Consider the following 21,395-nt stretch of genomic DNA (forward strand, 5'->3'; position numbering starts at 1 on the left):
TTCCCCACTCAATTTTAATATTTTTTTCATATTGCAATTTCAAAGCAAATACTCTCGGATGCATTTAAAGAGCGGAAAAACTCTCGCAGCATTAAAATAAAAAATATTCTTGAATTCTTGAAATTCTTCAAGCTTATTTTTGACTTTAGTTAATCCGCTTTCGGTGGCCTTAACTTTAGTTTTGTGTGCGACCTTCGCTGCAAATTGACGTCTTCACTTTCACTACACATTTTTCTTCATATTTCTTTTTTTTTGCTAATTTTCTACACGTTTTTTGTTAATGCGTTTCTCTCATCACTCTCATCATTGGCTTTTGTGTGTGAGAATCTTGCAGCTGGAAATTATATTCGCAGTCTCAAGTTTTTTTTTTAGCTCATCGTTTCAACTTATCGAGCGCCTCTCTCTTCGTGATTCTCAAGGTCGCTTCATATTTCTCGCCCCACGCATTTATTTGTGTGTGTGTGTGTGTTTTTTTTTAATTTGGCCACTCGACGCGCAGCTTTTCATTTAACATTTTCCCTGTGTATTTGTGTGTGTGTGTGTGTGTGCAACAAGTGGCAAGTGGCCACGGATGGGCGCCAACTAGCTCGTAAGCAGCGCTGATGCTGTGCAGCTGGCTTGAAATAATTTTCCAGTCTCGCGCCTCGACTGTCTGCTTGCACTTTCCCTCCCCCCTCTTCTTCCCTCCCCCTCTCTTCTCCTCTCTCTGTTGGTTCTATCTGCTGCTGAGCTTCTTTCTCGCGCTTGTCTGCATTTTAATTGCGCCGCCTTCTTGGCAAACTTTTGCATATTTCGCTTGTTCATTTCTTGCAACAGAGTTGAACACAGCTTGGCGTTGCACCTGCCGCACTTATAGTACTTGTTGTTGTTGTTGGGGCTGCGCATTTTCCGGTTGCCTGAGTTGCTGCTCGACTAACATAATTTCGTAATTTCCCCCGAAACGCAAAGTGATTTTAATCGCTGCTTCCTGCCGCAATTCTCTCTCCCAGCCTAACTTGCCTCACATTGTATTGTTTCTATATGTGTATGTGTGTGTGTGTGTGTGTGTGTGTGCAGTGCCAACAATAAATACTGCAATAATGAAGACTCAGCTAGACAGCTCTAGGCGAAGGGCGGTGGCAGTATGGTGGGCGTGGCAACATGTTCCGGCACTTGACAGCCGAAGCACACACACACGCACACACACACAGACAGACATTTCAATGTACTCGAGCAATCAGTTTACGTTTAGCCCACACACTCAATGTGTGTGTGTGCTTCCTCTTCACTTGACTGCCAACAACAGGTGGCGCCACATGGTGCGCACAAGTCTTAAGACACAGATTGAGCTCAGACTCAGAACCAAACTGAACTCTGTTTGAAGCAGGCCATCTTGTGGGCTAACTTCAAGTTTGATTGGCAGCTTAACCCTCAACCTCAACTTTCCACGCTCCTCCTCCCCGCCACTAGCTGCTGCTGCTGCCACAACAGACATTAAAGCAATAAACTCAAAAGGATCATTCAACGGCAAATGGGAAAGGAGCCAAAGTTATTTTAAAGAAATGACAGAAGCTCACGCTAAACTGGATTCAAATTGTTTACTTCACTTTTACAACTTCTATGCCATAAAGCTGACTACGTTTTTCTGTCATTTTGCTTAGCTTCGAATTGTTTTACTTTCTTTGTTTTATTAAGATTTATTTAGTTTCTTTTCAAAATTGAATTTGCTGCTTATGACAATTGAAATTCAGTGGGGGAATTTGTTAAGGGCAAATAGATGTCTTTATGTTCTTCATCTTCGAAATTTAATTTCTTATGTTTTTAAATTGTATTATATATATGTATATATTTGTTTTTTTTTTTAAAGCAATTCAAATTCAGAAATGTACGTTCATATGGAGCTGGTTGTAAGTGGAAAATCAGGTTGTACTTCACTGTATTTATCAGCTTTATTTACATTATTTAGTTTCTTTTCAAAATTCATATTCCTACTTATAGCAATTGAAGTTTTGCTTTGAATTCGCTAGAGTCAAAAACAGTCTTGGATTCCTTTGATTTGCATTCTTAGGTTTCATATATCTTTTATATATTTTAATAACAATTGGATTCAGAATCTAAATTTGCTGAATAAAAAAGCTGCCTTAATTTGTTTCCCATTATTAATTTCCTTTTCAATATTTTTTTTTAACAATAATTGAAACTGTGCATTTTTGAATTTGTTATTCGATTAATTTAGTTCTTTATTGGAATATGTTTTTTGCAATATTTTTTAATATCAGTTTAAACTCAGAGTTGAAAGTTCTTTTTCGAAATTTGTTTTTTTTTTACTTTTCTGTATTTTTTCTATTTAGGAATTTAGATTATAGTTAAAGACTTTTTAAGGTGCATTAAATTGAGGGAATTATTATAAAGCAAATTTCTTGGCTTTTTAAATTTTCCACTTTTGCTCGAGTGTTAATTGTTTTCGCTCCACAAGAGCAGAGCGAGTGAGGTAATCGAGTCGAGTTCGTTGTTGCCTGCAATATGATGTTTATTTAAGTGGTTTATTTTATTTACTTTTCTTTTTATATTTTGTTGTGTTTCTTTTCCTTTTTTTTTTTTTTTGTGTGTCGCTCTTGCAGGCAATAATGCCTTTTCCAGCATTTAAGTGGCCTGCGATTAAGGTAGAGAAAGAGAGAGGAGAAGGGGTAAAATTGAGTCGTAGATTTGCCACAGTTTGTGTAAAGAGCGTGGCAAAGACTTGGGGCAGAAAAGAAAAAGAAGTACAATTTCCATGCAAATGTTATGCAGCCGTACTCTCATCAATTGCAAAGACTTCGTGCCCCCCATCTACTCTCTACTCTCCCTTCTTTCGTCTGTGGCACAATCGCGTAATGGCAATTATCGCCGGTGCACGCCATTCTCTCCATTCCCCTCTTGCGAGGCGCTTTATTATGGCTTTAACTTGAGTTGAGGTGGACTCTTTAGTGGGTCAACTTGAAATTAATTACGCAGACGACAACAAGGCGGAGAACAGCAGCGGCAGCAGCAACAATAGCGGCACATTGCGCATACGCCGCGTTGCACAGCGCATAAATCGCGCTCGAGGATTGTCAGTGTGCTCTGTATGTGTGTGTGTCTGTGTGTGTGGTGGCATTCACGACAAATTTATCATCGCCCCTTTTATGCATTAATGTCTGCAACGCGCAGCCGATACAATTGCAACACAGTTTCTGCATCTCCTTATCCTTCTCATCTCTCTCTCAGTTTCCCTCCCAAAAAAAAAGAAGTTTACTTGTAACACACGTTTCTTTAATACGCTCTTTGCGTGCACACTCGAGAGAGGCGCCTAAGGAAAAGAACCCCCAAGGAGAAGGGGAAATGAGGCGATGCCCTTTGCCATTTGCCAGTTGCTTTTTGCCGTGTTACTCGCTTAAGCACTTTTAACACGTTAACACAAAAAAACAGAAACCTCCACTCATCATTAACTCAGTGACCTCTGGCCTCGATTATGGCAAACGACACAAAAACGTTGTGTGGTAATTCCCTTAGTTAGTTGATCGATCAACCAACGATTCGCATTAAAGTCAGTCGACTCTCACATGTCAAGGCATCATTATCATGTTCCCATACTATTCATCATTGACTGCCAGCTGAAGAGAGAGAACATTCCTTAACTTTTCGGGCAAAGTTTCACATTTTCGTGAAAGTTAAAGTTAAAGTTCAAGTTCATGATTTATTTGCACTCTCCTCGCAAAAGCGTAAAATCACCTGATTTACGTGTTTATTTACTCTACATAAACTCGGCACAAGTTTTTGTTGCCAAAGATCTAGAGAGTTCAGCAAATAAAAGTGTAAAAAAGTGTCGAGGATCTCTCTTAATTAAACGCAATTCGATTAAATATTTGACTTACTCTCTGAAGCATTCAACATATTTACTTAATATCGTAATGCAGCTTTAAAGTTGCCGTCGATTTAATTCTTTTTCAACTTGCATTGCGCGAATATAGATTTCATTTCATTTCTTTGAGAAAAAGTCTTTCCCCATTTCAACAGTTAACCAGCTTTCTCTCCCTCTCTCTCTCTCTCTCTCGCTCTTTCTGTTTATATTTTTAATATCAACTGTTGGTTTAATTTATTCAAATGTGCATTAATAAATAAAATACTCTGTAGCTGGGCGGCTTTTATTTCATGCTGCAAATATTACGTATACGCAATGTAGTAAAGAACACTTTTTTTTAAGGGTATACTTTGCGTCGAGCATTCTGCTTGCTTATGGGCACTCTTATTTATGTGCTTTAAATAAATATTTTTTAATCATCCACCCGCCGTGAGCTGTTGTGAGCTCGTCGTTATATCTTAACAATTTTACTTGTCAACTGCAAAAATTCGTTGCCTACTTTTCAGCATGCGTTTCCCAGTCGATACACACACACACACACACATACACAGTGGCAGCACTTAATATCTTAATGGGGAAAAAAGAAAACACAGAGCAATTTTTATTGTAATTTTATGCACTTATTTACATAAGCGGAGTTAAAATGAATGCTTCATCATATGAAATTATTACATTATTACTCTTGCTGCGATTGTTCGAGCCACGGCCACAGCAACAACAACAGCAACAACTCGGCTACCTGCCGCGTGGTATTTGGCAATAACACTGAAAAATAAAAACGTGAACGAGAGCGAGAAAGAGAAAGAGAGAAAGAGAGAGAGAGAAACAAAGAAATGCGAAAGATATTGGCGGAGGACTGTGAGCCACTTAATAAATAATGGACATCGCACTCATTCTTACTCATTTTCCCCCCTCTCTCTTTCTCTCTTTCTCTCTCTGTTGGCAGTAGTTAATTGTCGTTTAACTAGCTAAATATTGCATTTAATAGACAACTGTTCGCGGTTCGTGGAATTTTAATCAAATTAAACAATGGTCAGGGGAGAGACGGCGATAATTTGCAATTGAAACATTTCAACTTTGCGATTCACTCCAAAACGAATATTTAATTCACAGTTAATTCTCTTTTAGCATGCAGCAAATTCAATTTAGTTTTGTGTGAAGAGAGCATATGTTTTTTTTTTTATCGTTCATTTTTTTTTCTGTAACAGTATTCAACTGAATGAATGGCTCGATTAAATTAGCTTTAGCTGAAATTTTGTTGAAGTTATTTTGAGCACAGAACTTTATTTGTTGGCAAATTAAAACGATTCAACAAACAGATTAATTTGCTGACACACTTTTTGATAACATTGAATTTTTATTGGAATAAAAAGTAGAATAATCAGTTTATTTTGTTGTTAATCGCGTTGTCGTTTTATATTTTTGTTTGTAGAAATCTAAAAATTGATGTAAAATAATACTTGCAAGTATTTATAAATATATTATGAAAACAATTTGAATGCTTTCACTCGAATAATTAATGTGATGCACCGCATGTTGTCTTCGGTATCGTAGAATTATTGATGTGCACAAATGTGTTTGTGATTGTGTTGCAAGTACGCACGTTGCCAGTGTTGCATAGTGTAGCATATAGTGTAGCGTAGTGCATAATTGATGGCGTTGCAAGATTGTTGCACGTTGTTGCAACAACAATAACTCAGTTGATATCGTTGACTCTCGACACCTTTTTCATGCCTAACTAGGCGCAGTCTCACACACACTAACACACCGAAACACACACCAAGACCTACACAAATATTGACACAGTCGATGGCACAATGTAACAAGCAAAGCAAAGCAAAACATAACAACAGAGTAGAGAGTAGAGTGTATGTGTTATGTGTATTGTATACACAAGACTCTATTTATCTTTGACTCTTGAATACATAAGCAAATACACACACACACACACGCACACAGTACATATTTGACACTCGAATTGCGGCACTTGAATTTACTAAATATACTCACCCACAACATTTCGGTCACTTCGACATTTTCACAGCCTCCGCACCAGTGATGGAACAACCGCCACAAAATGTGACCGCATTGGATGGCAAGGATGCGACCATCTCGTGTCGCGCTGTCGGCGCCCCCAACCCGAACATTACCTGGATCTACAACGGTAAGTGGTGCATAAATATGTAATCACAATAACACGCAACGAAATGAAACTAAAATATATGTAGAAGCATACATAATTATCTTTTTTTTTTGTCTGCATGTAGCTGTAAGCTATCGATTCCATTGTGTATTATCTCCAAAGCTAATCTCGTTGTTGTATCTTCTCTCTCTCTTTCTCTCTAAAATCTAACCCTATATAAACAATGCTAACTACTGCTTGCTCTGGATATGTGCCCGAATTAAAATCACACTACCACCAAACCAACTAAATGTACCGTAGAAACGCAACTGGTTGAGATGTCGAGTCGTGTGCAGATCCTCGAATCGGGCGATTTGCTCATCTCGAACATTCGCTCCTCCGATGCGGGTCTCTATATGTGTGTGCGTGCCAACGAGGCGGGCACGGTCAAGGGCGAGGCCTACCTCGGTGTTCTGGGTAAGTAATTCACTAGTTCTCTCCCTCAACCACGCCCCCGCCCCTTCCCCTAACATCCTCCCTCGCAGCTTGCGCTTTTTGTTTGATCGTTTTCAGCGCAAAAGTTGACGCAAAACCATTTAACTAAACTTGTTAACATGGCCAACACACAGTTGAATGCTTCGCGTTGCATCTAACAGCGTAACTCTTGATATGGGCATGCACAGAAAAACAAAAAAAAAACTTACATAGTAGTTGCAACTGTTGTTCAAATTGATTTAAATAGTATATAAATGCAACTAAAAGTCAAACAAAACAGGGACGAAAGGGGAAATGCATAGCAAATACAGTAGGAAAGTGAGAGAAGCTAAATAGAAAAGTTCAACAGCAGTTTAACAAACTCCAAAGGGAAGCATATTTAGGGATTCTTATACTTGTAGCGATAAATAAATAAAATAAAAAACAAGTTGCATATCTACAGTCGAGTGTACTCAGCTTTTGAGATATCTGATACACAATTTTAATAGAAGCGAAAATCGAAAATCTACTGAATTAATATTCCCAAAAGTACACAAATATAATATACCAAACTGTATATTTGGTATAACTGTATGGGAATGAATTAGGGCAAAAATAGCATATTCCATAATATAATGTATAGTTGGTTTAAAGATATACAAAATGTCGAAATACTGAAATATATACCATAAAGTATATTTGGTATAAAGATATACCATTAAATTGAAAATATACCATAGAGTAAAAAAATACCAAAAGTCTATGTAAAGTTGGTTATGTCAATATGTCATATATTAAAATAATGAAATATACTATAATATATACTTGGTATAACGATGTACCACTAAATTGAAAATATTCTATATTCCGAAATGTCTATTTGGTATTATAATATACCATTAGACAACACACATTTCAGGAATATACCAAACTGTATATTTGGTATAACGATATATTATTAAGTTCAAAATATACATTAAGATTGTCATTTTCTGCTAAATTTCTGTATAAGTTCTAAAATATCGTAGACTTATAAAACGCTTCCACTTTATGATTACTTGGTATAAGAATGACGTAGGTGAGAATTTTAACAGCTGTTGGCTGCAACTTCTCTTGACCTAAATTATCAAAGAGCAAAACACAACTAGAAAGTAATCTTCTTTTGTTTACTACTATAATTAATTAATTTGATGCTCCATCAAATTAGTTGAGAATATGCACACATATGCTATATATAACACTATATATATATATAACATATTGATGTTCAAAGAGCAGCGCATAATTAAGAGAGATGTTGACACTCGACTCTAAAGCATACTTTCCATCTCTTCCCCTTTCCCCCTCCGTCCGCACTCTTTTCTCAGCTGTGTGCATATTTGTTTATTCATGACAATTTGCTAGATTCGAAACCGATTAAGGGCCACTTAATTGACAATTATTTTTAATTGTGTTGAGCTAATTAATTTGCTCCCCCCCGTAACTCACTTTACCTTTTCTTTGATTGACTGAGACATTTGAAATGCCTTCTAATACTATCAATAATTAATCAGATTTAATACTATTCATGCAATTGACTGAGGTAACTTTAAGAAAGAGTATTTCATGTGCAGGGCATCTGCAAGTCGAGCAGACTCTGCATGATTGTAATATTTATTACTTTCGCAAGTTAGTTTTTGCTTATTTCCAAAATGTTCTTAAAGTAAGATGGAGGAGTAAGATGGTAAAAAGTGCCATTAGGTAAACGAGTTTATTCCCATTTTTCACATATGTGCGACTCACACATAAACGCACACAAACACATTCACACATACACACACAATAAAGCCGCAACAATGTCATATGACAAAATGCCAAGAGCCACAACGACAGCGACAACAATAATAATGCCAACAGCAATGATAATGGCAATGGAAATGACAATGATTATGCCACTGATAATGAAGTTGAAGTTGCTGTTGCCGTTACCGTTGTTGTTGTTGTTAATGCTGTGGCACAACCACAAATGCGCACAGTCAGCCACTGGCAGTGTGCAACATGCCACTGCAACTGTGCCCCCGCACACAATATTGCAGCAGCAACATGATGACCAAAATGAACTTGCAATGCATCAAATCAGCTCAAATTAAAATGCCAGCAAACCAGATTAATATTGATAACGACTCCGAATGGTATTTCAATTTACATATTTTTTGCTCGCTTTCTTTTTATTGCATTTTTGATTTTTTCATTTTTTTATTAATTTTGTGAATGGGGCACGCTTAAAAGGTCCTTCATTGTTGGCTAATTGGCAAAAGCGGCGCATTTAGTGTTGTTGCCTCTTACAGCCATTTCTGTGTCCATGTGTGTGTGTCTGTGTTGGCTATTCTGTTTTTCGGTTTTGTGTGCTGCATAAAACGCGACGCAAGAGAAAGGTAATCAAAAATATGTGCACACTATATGCAAACGAGGCTGCATTCAGCAAACGCGCAACCAACAAGCCCAAAGCTTAACATGATGCCCACGAAACACACTCAAAGCCATTGCAGATGGATGGAGAGGGGGGTTAAGGGAAAGGGGTGCAGTGTTGGACCTCGACTGCGACGACGACGCCGACGCCGACTGCGACTGCGAGACTGGCCAACAAAGTCTGGTCGAGCGCGTTGAACTTTTGATGCATGGCGCGGCCAAGTGACTGAAAATCCACCGAAAACGAGTCTATAGAATAACAGCACACTCTCACACACACACACACACACAGAGTGTCCTGCAGTGGGGTATGCGTGTCTACAAGTTACCCTTTATACCAAAAACGACTCAGCTTGCTGCGAGTAAAATGGTATTTGTGAAGTTTTTAGAATAGCCTAAGAGCATTTTATTATTTATATGTTTTGTTTTTCATTTAAAGCATGATTTCATTTAATATTATTAATTATTATTATGTGATTTTATTGATATTACGAATGCATTTCCTTATTGCTAGAGCGACTAAGGCCTTCAGGCTAGACATTTAAAAAGTCGTTAGTTTTTAAAAATAATTTATTCGATGACAAGACTCTCACTTATTATTTTCATTTAAATTACCTATTTCATAAAGACAATTGATTGAGAAGGAGAAATATTTTATTTTAAATTGATTGTCATTTATTCATCAATGTTAGAAGATCTTATAGAGATTTGTTGATTTTTGTTTTATTCTTAGTATTCACCATATGAACATATCTTAAATAAGCTCAGCTCTGCAATGCTTTCAAGTTGCTATATGATTTTATTTATTAATTTTGCCAGCTATAGTGAACTATATTTATTTAGTATATTAAATCAAGTATTAAATACTAAGATTTATTTACAAAAAAGAGAGCGCTGGCTGCTGGAGCCTTCGCCTCAGTGAGCTGTATTATTTTACTTGAAAACTAGTAAATAAAATCAAGACAGATCTTATTTTATTCTTACTTATATAATTTCTTATTCCTAATATTCTTTACAAGAATTTAGGCTTAGACAGAGCTGCAAACTTTTTAAAACTCTATTGTACTCTGGAATATATTTTGTTTTTATTTTTCATTAATGTGAGCAAACTTAGTTTGACAAATCTCGAAAAGTAAAAAGAAAAAGAGTCTTGATAGGCAAATTACTTTTATTAATTTAAAATTCTTTCTTACTTTAGTTGTCTTCGAAATGTTGTAATGCTTGAGTTAATCTATCAACTTAACTTTGAAATAGATTGATTCAAGCAACTTATCAGGAGCTCAAGTGTTGCTTAACGGACAAACAACTTTGCCTAGAATCCCATTATATCAGAGAGTATCAGAAAATGTTTTCCTAGAATTCTTTTATATAAGAGAGTATCAGACAATTGTGCCTAGAATTCTATTATGATTGAGTGTTCTGCTGCTCCGCACAATTGTGATACCCTTTTGTGTCAAGTCTTTTTTAAATGGGAACATGTTAAAAAAAAAAGAGAATATAATGCATATTTGCACACACAACAGCGACAACTGAATGTGTGTGTGTGTATGTGTGTGTGAGGCTTTAAAACTTAATTTCCTACACGTCATGCGGGACTCGTGTCCCGTGTCCCGTGTCCAGTGTCCCTCATGTTGTTTTTCTTGTTGGCCCCGTAGGCAGTGTCACTGGCAAATGTGTCGCTTTTAATCTGTACAGCTCTTTAACGCTCTCTCTTTCTCTCTCTCTCTCTTTCTGTCTCTTTCGTCTCTCTTCTTTCTGGATGCAGTTCGGACACAAATCATACAACCGCCGGTGGACACAACGGTATTGCTTGGCCTGACCGCAACGCTGCAGTGCAAGGTGTCCAGTGACCCGAGTGTGCCATATAATATCGACTGGTATCGCGAGGGTCAGATGGCGCCCATCAGCAACTCGCAGAGGATTGGCGTGCAGGCCGATGGCCAGCTGGAGATACAGGCGGTGCGGGCCAGCGATGTGGGCAGCTATGCGTGTGTGGTCACCTCGCCTGGTGGCAATGAGACGCGCTCATCGCGCCTCAGCGTCATTGAGTTGCCGTTTCCGCCCAGCAATGTGAAGGTGGAGCGTCTCGCTGAGCCGCAGCAGCGCAGCATCAATGTGTCCTGGACACCCGGATTCGATGGCAACAGTCCAATATCCAAATTTATTATCCAGCGACGCGAGGTCTCCGCTGTGGGTAAGTGTTTATTGTTGTTTTTGTTCCCTACCCGTCTCACCATTTTTTATTTGTTATTATTTTCACTCGATATCTGGGTTAGGCGTTAACGTAACGCATCGGTATCGGTATCGTATCGTAGTTGTTGGGTTTTGGGGTTTCAATGCGATTGGATTATGCGGTATTGGATTTTTGATTTATCATACGCAAAGAGACAACCAGACAGACGGACAGACGGATGGACAGATTGTTGGCCACCTGGTGGCGCAATCAGTCACACTCTCTCTCTCTCTCCTCGCTCTCTGTCTGTCTCTTTGTGCATAATTTGTAAACATGTTGAGCACATCAGACCAAACAACAAACTACAAACTGAACATAAAGTCACGGCAAAACAGAAAAACAGCAGACAAAATCAATTAAACATTCCGAGTTCCGTTTACAACGCAACTGAAAACGGAACCAATTTTTAAAGACTCGAAAAAGAAATACAAAAATTGAGGAAATCAATACCGAACTGAAAAAAAGGCTTTGCAGTGTTTCTCTGAATCATTTTATATTACCAAATTAGAGCAACTCTACAAGTTTTATTAAATAACGAAAAATAATATATAAAACAATCAAATCAACAATAATTTTTGATACATTTGTTTGTTTATTTTTTTCTCAATTTTTTCTTCTACTTTCTGATTCTACTTTTGCTATTTTTTCTTATAATAATGATCTCAATAACTGCGACAAAACAACTTATGTGACCTGAAACATGTAACGAATATTCATAATTTAATAATAATAATAATAACATCGTATATACTCTTATAAATATAATATACATATATTAATTAATGTATTTTTTGTATTTTGTAAACTTTGTTGATTACTAATTTCATTTTGTATTTATTATTTTACTTTCATTCACTTATTTCGCACATTAACTTTGCCACACTTTACAACACTGGACACGTATTGTAAATAAACACATTCAACAACACTTCACTCTCACCTCTTTCATCACAATTCACCACACCCGCTCACACATGCTAACTACCTCACTATCGCCACTCGCTCTCTCTCTCTCACTCTCTCTATCTACTGCGATTTTCAACACATTAACATGACAGAAAAATTCTTAGGTCCAGTTCCCGATCCGATGCTCAATTGGATCACCGAACTGAGCAACGTTTCCGCCGATCAACGTTGGATCCTCCTCGAAAACCTGAAGGCTGCCACCGTTTATCAGTTTCGGGTGAGCGCCGTCAATCGTGTTGGCGAGGGATCGCCATCTGAGCCAAGTAACGTCGTCGAGTTGCCCCAAGAAGGTGAGTATTCAACATTCTGACCTAATATTATGTTAACACAGGCAAACAGGACTCGTACTGTGCCCCTGTCTTGAATACTAGATGTTTTTTTGTTCAACTTCAGTTTTATATCTTGTGTTGTTTAGTTATTATACTATTTCTTAGAAGAGTTATTTGACAATAGCTCTTTTGAATTGTAGATAGTCTTGTAATGCCAAAGATACGTTGAGGAGAACAGTTGATTTAATGATTGAAAAGGTTTACAGCCTTAATTATCAATCAAAATGATGACTTCAATAATACTGACTATATTATTTTATATTGGTCAGTATATCGTAATAATTTTTAATATGTTGGTTAATTAACTTCATAACTGATTGATTGACAGACTCTACAATAAATTTGTTAGTTTTACTTATCAATTAATTATCAGTCATGCTTATTAATGATCAGTTACGGATTATTACTAAGAATATTTATATGTATTGATCAGTATATCTTATTGATATTATTACTTGATTGACGAGTAAACTTATGTTAAAGACTGCTTAATAACTGATCAGCTTCTTTGACTATCCACGGCATTACTTGAATTACTCATTATTATTCCGATTCTGTACGATTATAAATAGTTTTCGATTGTTTGTATTTACATTGTCCGTTTTGTGTTTTGTTTTTGCAACGTGTGCCTCGATGCCTGTTGTCAGGGTTGTCGAGTGCATGCGTTGCCACCGCTTTTGTATATTTGAAAAACGAGTACATTGAAACTAATGCTATATAATCCTACTATATATATATCTATGTATATTGTACTTCTAATTGCTAATTGCTATCGTTGTCGTCATAAACTGCATCGTCGTCGTTCTCTCCCGCTTTTGATGAACAAATTAATGCGCGTAGAGTTTCCACTACACCGAGGTATATAACCTAAAAACGATAAAAAAGATCACAGAAATCCTATCTATCTTAATCTTTTCTGTAAAGTAAATTTGCCACCAAAAAAGTGCACCAAATGAAAATGCCTCCTTGGATTTATAATATTAATAATGAATACCTTAATCCCATTGCTTAGCCCCCTCGGGACCGCCAGTTGGATTTGTTGGTTCCGCGCGATCAATGTCGGAGATCATTACGCAATGGCAACCTCCGCTAGAAGAGCATCGCAATGGCCAAATACTTGGCTACATTTTGCGCTATCGTCTATTTGGTTACAACAATGTGCCATGGTCGTATCAAAACATCACCAACGAGGCGCAACGCAATTTCCTCATACAGGAGCTGATCACATGGAAGGATTACATCGTCCAGATCGCAGCCTACAACAACATGGGCGTGGGTATTTACACCGAGGGCTCGAAGATCAAGACCAAAGAGGGCGTGCCAGAAGCACCGCCCACCAATGTGCGTGTTCTCGCCCTGAACTCGACAGCGGTGCAGATCAGCTGGACACCGCCAAATCCGCAACAGATCAATGGCATCAATCAGGGATACAAACTGCAAGCGTGGCAACAGTTCCAAATCGATGGCGAGTATCGTAACGTGGAGAAACGCATGATGACCGTGCCACCCAGTCTCATTGATCCGCTGGCCGAGCAGACAACCGTGCTGAATGGGCTGGAGAAGTTTGCCGAGTACAACATCAGTGTGCTGTGCTTTACGGATCCCGGAGATGGCGTCGCCAGTCAAATGGTGCGCGTGATGACCAAAGAGGATGTGCCCGACGAAATAACCGCACTGCGCTTCGACGATGTCTCCGATCGATCGGTGACCGTACTCTGGGCACCACCTCGGCATGTGAACGGTCTGCTCACCGGCTATACGGTGCACTATCAGGTGCGCGATCGTCCCGAGACCATGAAGACTGTCAACCTGACCGCAGAGGACACACAGCTGACGGTGAATCAGCTGCAGGCGACCACACACTATGCCTTCGAGATATTTGCCTGGACACGCATGGGCAGCGGTGCTCCCAAAGCGGCAACCATACAATCGGGCGTCGAACCTGTGCTGCCACATGCCCCCACCAGTCTGGCGTTGTCCAACATCGAGGCGTTCTCAGTGGTGTTGCAGTTTACGCCCGGCTTTGACGGCAACTCGAGCATCACCAAATGGAAGGTTGAAGCGCAGACGGCACGCAACATGACCTGGTTCACAATTTGTGAGATTAGTGATCCGGATGCTGAGACCCTGACGGTAACTGGTCTGATGCCCTTCACACAGTATCGCTTGAGGTTGAGTGCCACCAATGTGGTGGGCAGCTCTCGACCCTCGGAGGCCACCAAGGACTTTCAGACCATTCAAGCGCGTCCCATGCACGCACCCTTCAATGTCACGGTGCGTGCGATGAGTGCTCAACAGTTGCGTGTGCGTTGGATTCCCTTGCAACAGACGGAATGGTTCGGCAATCCCCGAGGATACAACATCAGCTATCGCCAGATGGACAAGATGGCGGGCGCTGTGAAGAGTGCACCGCGCAACGTCTTCATCGAGGATCACACTGCCAATTCGCATGTGCTTGAGGCCCTGGAAGAATGGACGGTATATGAGGTGCTGATGTTTGCCTGCAACGATGTCGGCTGCTCGCGTGCCAGCAATCCGGCCGAGGAGCGCACTCGTGAGGCAACCCCTAGTTACGGTCCGTTGGATGTGCAGGCGAATGCCACATCATCGACCACGGTCGTGGTGCGATGGGGTGATGTGCCGCGACAGCATCGCAACGGACAAATCGATGGCTTCAAGGTGTTCTATGCGGCCACCGATCGACCGAGCACAGCGCCTGTGCTGCATAAAACCATACCGAACAACAGTTCCTTCACCACCACACTCACCGAGCTCAAGAAATTCGTTGTCTATCACGTTCAGGTCTTGGCCTACACACGCCTAGGCGATGGCGCCCTGAGCACCCCTCCGATACGTGTACAGACCTTTGAGGACACCCCAGGAGCACCGTCGAATGTCCGCTTTCCGGATGTGACGTTCTCGATGGCACGCATCATTTGGGATCAGCCCGAGGATCCCAATGGCGAAATTCGCCATTATCAAGTGACCTACACCCTGAACGGCAGCTCCAATCTCAACTATAGTCGTGAATTAGCAGCCTCGGATCGCACGTTCCGGGCCACAAATCTGCTACCCGAACGCTACTACAGTTTCAGTGTGACAGCTCAGACACTCCTCGGTTGGGGTAAGACGGCAACTGTGCTTGTGTACACGACAAACAATCGCGATCGTCCACAGGCGCCATCAGAGCCACAGGTGTCGCGCAGTCAGATCCAAGCGAATCAGATCACATTCAGCTGGACCCCAGGACGCGATGGCTTCGCCCCTCTACGCTATTACACCGTCCAGATGCGCGAAAACGAGGGTCCCTGGCAACCATTGCCCGAACGCGTTGATCCCGCGCTCAGCTCGTACACAGCGCTGGGACTGCGTCCGCACACAACGTATCAATTCCGCATACAGGCCACCAACGATCTGGGTCCGTCGCCATTCAGCCGCGAGAGCATCTTAGTGCGCACCTTGCCCGCGGCACCCGCTGTGGGTGTGGGAGGATTGAAGGTGGTTCCTATCACAACAACTTCGGTGCGCGTGCACTGGAATGCCCTGGAGACAGGCATGTGGAATGGCGATGCGGCTACTGGAGGATATCGCATTTTATACCAACAACTGTCGGACTTCCCCACCGCACTGCAGTCGACACCCAAGACAGATGTGATGGGCATAAATGTAAATAGTGTAGTGCTCTCTGATCTGCAGCAGGATCGCAACTATGAGATTGTTGTGCTGCCCTTCAATTCGCAAGGACCTGGCCCAGCCACGCCTCCAGCGGCTGTGTATGTGGGCGAAGCGGTGCCAACGGGAGAACCGCGTGCCGTCGACGCAGCTCCCATTTCGAGCACTGAGGTGCGTCTGCGCTGGAAGCCACCAAAGCAGAGCATGCAGAATGGCGATATTCTGGGCTACAAGATCTTCTACCTGGTCACGTATTCACCGCAAGCACTCGAAGTGGGACGCAAATGGGAGGAGGAGATCGAAGTTGTGTCCGCCACGGCAACATCGCATAGTCTTGTCTTCTTAGACAAATACACCGAGTATCGCATACAGCTGTTGGCCTTTAATCCCGCCGGTGATGGACCACGCTCAGCTCCCGTGACAATCAAGACGCTCCAGGGCGTGCCAAGTGCGCCGCTTAATCTCCGTTTCTCAGACATTACGATGCAGAGCCTCGAAGTTAGCTGGGATCCACCCAAGTTCCTCAATGGTGAAATACTTGGCTATCTGGTGACCTATGAGACTACCGAGGAAAATGAAAGTAAGTGTCTTAAGAGTCTACGGGGAATTGCTTTTACTAATCCTATTTTATAATTGTCTCTTCGCTCACAGAGTTCAGCAAGCAGGTCAAACAGAAGGTATCCAACACCACGTTGCGTGTACAGAACCTTGAGGAGGAGGTCACCTACACCTTCACTGTGCGCGCCCAGACCATCGACTATGGTCCCGCTGTCAGCGAGAATGTGACCACAGGACCCCAAGAAGGCTCACCGGTTGCGCCACGCGATCTCATATTGAGCAAAACTTTGTCCAGCGTAGAGATGCATTGGATCAATGGTCCCTCAGGTCGTGGTCCCATTGTTGGCTATCTAATCGAAGCGAAGAAGCGCGGTAAGTTCATCTCAACATGATATATTTAGTAAACTACTTAGAGTATGTTTTGTTTTTTGGTATCGGTTTTCTCTACATCTTGATTTCTCTTTTGATTTATATGCTACTTTTGAATTACTTCCTTACTTTGGTGATCTGGTTCCAAATTTAAATTATAACATCTATATCTATACTGCTTGCGTAGAAAAAGGAGAACCTTCATTTGTGTGTAAGTATTACGCAATCGCAGTTGCTAAGTTGTACTCTTAAGTTATTCTACTTACTATAACTTAACATAAAAGCAATCTAATCTTCTATAAAGTAATTTGCTAATAAGAGATTTAGAAAACTAGAATGAGATAACTTTAACTCTCTTTGAAACTAGAGACGAGCTAGTAGAACTAGCATGTTTAAAATTTAAGCACAATTTATTTGTTGCATGAAATGATAATTTATTAAACGCTATATAATTCTTTAAAGATACTACTTTTTCGATTAGTTTTTACAGTATAAATATATTAACCACGTTTTCAACTTGAGCTTTATTGATAAGTTGATCACAACTAGTAATATATGAAACTAAATAGTTCACTTAAGTCTTGATCATACATATCAAGGTTTTTTAATTAGTTTCGTTGATTAACTCATTAATATTATAAGCTTTATAAATATTCTTAAACTAATATCGCATAACTGCATTACCTTTATTCGGTCATTTAAAAAGATACGAAATGTTTACTTAAGAGCTACAAATAGGCTAACAGAATAGCTGAAATTATAGAGTTAAGAATACTAAACACTTAATCTAATCACAATTCGCATCGCTTCACAGACGATTCACGCTGGACGAAGATCGAGCAGACAAAGAAAGGAACCATGCAGGACTTTACGGTCAGCTACCACATCCTTATGCCATCGACAGCTTACACATTCCGAGTGATCGCCTATAATCAATATGGCATCTCGTTTCCCGTGTACTCGAAGGACTCGATACTGACGCCATCGAAGCTGCACATGGAGTATGGCTATCTGCAGCACAAGCCCTTCTACAGGCAGACGTGGTTCATGGTCTCGCTGGCTGCCACATCGATCGTCATCATTGTCATGGTCATCGCAGTGCTCTGTGTGAAGAGCAAGAGCTACAAGTACAAACGTGAGTATTGATGATGAACGCTAAAATTACGCGGAAACTAACAATAGTTGTACATATCATTCTCTTGCAGAGGAGGCACAGAAAACGCTGGAGGAGTCAATGGCCATGTCGATTGATGAGCGCCAGGAACTGGCCTTGGAATTGTATCGATCACGTCATGGCGTCGGCACGGGCACACTGAACAGCGTGGGCACATTGCGCAGCGGGACGTTGGGCACACTGGGTCGCAAGTCAACCAATCGTCCGCCCACGAATGTCCAGCTGGGCAAGAGTCCACCGCGTCCCTCGCCCGCCTCCGTGGCCTATCACAGTGATGAGGAGAGTCTGAAGTGCTACGACGAGAATCCCGATGACAGCAGCGTGACCGAGAAACCATCCGAAGTGAGCAGCTCCGAGGCATCGCAGGTAAGTTCAACTCAATGATAATATAATGCTGACAAACTAAAGTTAATCTTCTTGTTTATTAACAGCACTCGGAGAGCGAGAACGAGAGCGTGCGCAGCGATCCGCATTCATTTGTGAATCATTATGCGAATGTAAATGATTCGCTGCGTCAGTCGTGGAAGAAGACAAAGCCGGTTCGCAACTATTCCAGCTACACGGACTCCGAGCCAGAGGGCAGCGCAGTGATGAGCCTCAATGGTGGCCAGATTATTGTCAATAATATGGCCAGATCGAGGGCGCCACTGCCCGGCTTCTCCTCATTTGTCTGACAATCAACCGAGTTCTAAGATCTAAGCAACAGTAGCAGCAGCACCGTCATCAGAGAGACTTTCGTCTAACAACAGAGAAAGAGACAAAACAAAAGAGACTATGAGAGAGAGAGAGAGTGAATCTCACGCCCAATATCTCCACCCGGTTCTCCACGATTCTCATCCGTTATTGAGTGTCTGTGTATGACGCATGTTTGACTGTTGCTGGTGCGCTGCTATATGGACAATTTATAGTTATAGTAGCTCGTATCTGTACCATCTAATTTATAGTTTCTAGGACGAGAGATCTGAGATTTTTAAAGAACAGCATTTAATTTCCTAAATGTTCCACTGACCTGACCCAACCCAGCCTAGAATTATTATTATCCACATACGTACAACATTTTTTTTTTTTTATGAGTATACATTAATTAACTTATTTTGTTTATGGATCCTACGTACGTCCGTTGTCTGTCACACGCCCACTGCAAACTATAACCTTTTAATACTAAAAAATACTACTTAGCTCGTAACTGGCATTTATCGAGAGCAAAAACTTGTGATACGTAAATTTTTGCTGATTGAGTTTTTTTTTTTTTAATGTGTGATTGTAAAGTGACTGAGAATGAGTGTGTGAATGTGAATAGGATTTCGTCCCGTCCCCTGCCCGGTTTAGCCTTGCGCGCAATCTCATTATATTTAATATATCAAAAAAATAACAAATATTTGATGAGAGACGACGATACTCGCAAGATGGACAACAACGCTAATAATATGTATTTCATTTGAGTTAGTTCTCGCGTTGCCTTCGCATTTAATTTATAAAATGAATTTGATGAAATTTGAAATACGCGAAGACGAAGCTGTATGTATGTGTGTGTGTGTGCAACTGTGCAACTGATGCAATCAGTTGCAAACAGTTGTCGAACGCAAAAAACAAAAAGCAAAGAGCAAAACAGTAAACCGAACAAAGAGTAGACAAAATAAACGATGACATAAGAGTAGACCAGATGAACAACTGATGAAAACAATTAGCATATCCACTAAGCAAACAAACAAAAGAAAAACGATGTTCGAAGAGAGAGCTTGAGACAGACAGACAGAGACAGAGAGAGAGACACTGATCAGGCAGCTCAAAGATGCGATCACAACAATGGTGATGATTACGATGTGTTTTTTTTTTTAATGAAAAGCTTTTCATGTATTCGAGATACGTAGGTGAAAAATACATGTGCTTGTTCTTTTCTAAATGTATAAGTATAGGCCATATTAATGCAATTCGTAGCACATAAGCTGACAATTGCAACACACACAAAACAAAATACAAACAAAAAAAAAAAAGGAAAACAAAACACAAACCAAGTAAAAAAAATACCACGACACCACACGATACGAAATATAAACATACTTTTTTTTGTGCCCTCTCTCACAAATTGATGAAGTGTAGCATTAAGTACGATACAATTGATGTATATTCATATATGTGTATGTATATGCATGTTTCAAATATACATATTGCGTATACGTCGACTTTTGCGGGGGGGTCATTGGCATTCAAATGTGTGCGCGCAAAACTAAGCATAGTTAAGTGAATTCGTTTTAATTGTTAAACTCTAAAAATGCAGAATATATAGTACATATATATATTTAGAGAGAGAGAGAAAGAGAGAACGTAAATGTACATTTATGTCTAAGCTACAGTTTATAAACTATGTGTGTATTTGTATATGTATATCTATATCTATATAACTTAAATGACTGATTATATATTTTATACTTTTCGCTCGATATCTAAGTATATTATATATTTTATTATTTTATAAATGTTTATATATATATTTCTTTTTTTTTATTGTGACAAAACTTCTCGGCGCATGCAAATAAATTATATATTATAAATTAAATTATAAAAATGTAAATCTGCACATGCGCATGCATATATCGATTCAATAATACGAATACGTTTTTTTTTTTTAATTAAATCTACATAGTTTAACTTCAAAGACTCGAAGCACAAGTTCATCTAGATATGAATTGTAATTGTTAATTAACAACTACAAATACAATATCTATATCTAATAATAATTAAGAATCAAGCATATATAAGTATAAACAAATATACATCTAAATATATATGTACAATGTATGTTTAGGCTTAAGGAAAGTAATCAAAGCAGTTTGCATTTCGGAGTGGAAGTCACTGAAATGCATAGAGAGAGAGCAGCCAGCATAAGGTCGGAGAAGTTTAGTGGAAATCGCGCAGCATCGCGCCAAGTATTAGCCTATATATATTTATGTGTAAATGTAATTGACGAATCATATGAATCAATAAAAGGTGTAAAAAATAATCCTATGTTTAAATTGGGACACATTTTTAAGGGTCTTGCAGGGACGCACTTTTTTAAAGTCAAAAGAAAGTAGGACTGCCGATTGGCATTCAAGCAACGAGTTCTAATAATGTTATTGTTGTTGTCCACCCGATGCAGGCACAAATTGCAGAAAAGTCCAAACTCACCTTGTGAAATACCAGGCGAACAT

The 21,395-nt window shown here is 39.9% G+C and overlaps 1 protein-coding gene across 16 annotated transcripts in view; it reads left to right on the forward strand.

Annotated features, from left to right (window-relative positions):
* The window catches only part of LOC117564871 (protein sidekick), a 140,633-nt gene extending 120,363 nt beyond the window's left edge, over positions 1-20,270 (forward strand). For 6 of the 16 annotated variants that reach the window (XM_052008561.1, XM_052008529.1, XM_052008496.1 and 3 more), the window contains 10 exons: positions 5,904-6,023; positions 6,303-6,458; positions 10,669-11,097; positions 12,195-12,392; positions 13,444-16,683; positions 16,755-17,033; positions 17,218-17,241; positions 17,845-18,165; positions 18,236-18,570; positions 18,636-20,270. In XM_052008561.1, the coding sequence (XP_051864521.1) occupies positions 5,904-6,023; positions 6,303-6,458; positions 10,669-11,097; positions 12,195-12,392; positions 13,444-16,683; positions 16,755-17,033; positions 17,218-17,241; positions 17,845-18,165; positions 18,236-18,570; positions 18,636-18,878 (5,345 nt within the window). In that variant the 3' untranslated portion in view covers positions 18,879-20,270. Of the gene's footprint in view, positions 1-5,903; positions 6,024-6,302; positions 6,459-10,668; positions 11,098-12,194; positions 12,393-13,246; positions 13,290-13,443; positions 16,684-16,754; positions 17,034-17,217; positions 17,242-17,844; positions 18,166-18,235; positions 18,571-18,635 lie in introns of those variants that run through there. The other 10 variants (XM_052008637.1, XM_052008727.1, XM_052008656.1 and 7 more) reach the window with 7 other exon arrangements.
* Positions 20,271-21,395: the final 1,125 nt, after the last annotated feature.

Source organism: Drosophila albomicans, chromosome X (genome assembly GCF_009650485.2).
Source record: "Drosophila albomicans strain 15112-1751.03 chromosome X, ASM965048v2, whole genome shotgun sequence".
NCBI lineage: Eukaryota > Metazoa > Arthropoda > Insecta > Diptera > Drosophilidae > Drosophila > Drosophila albomicans.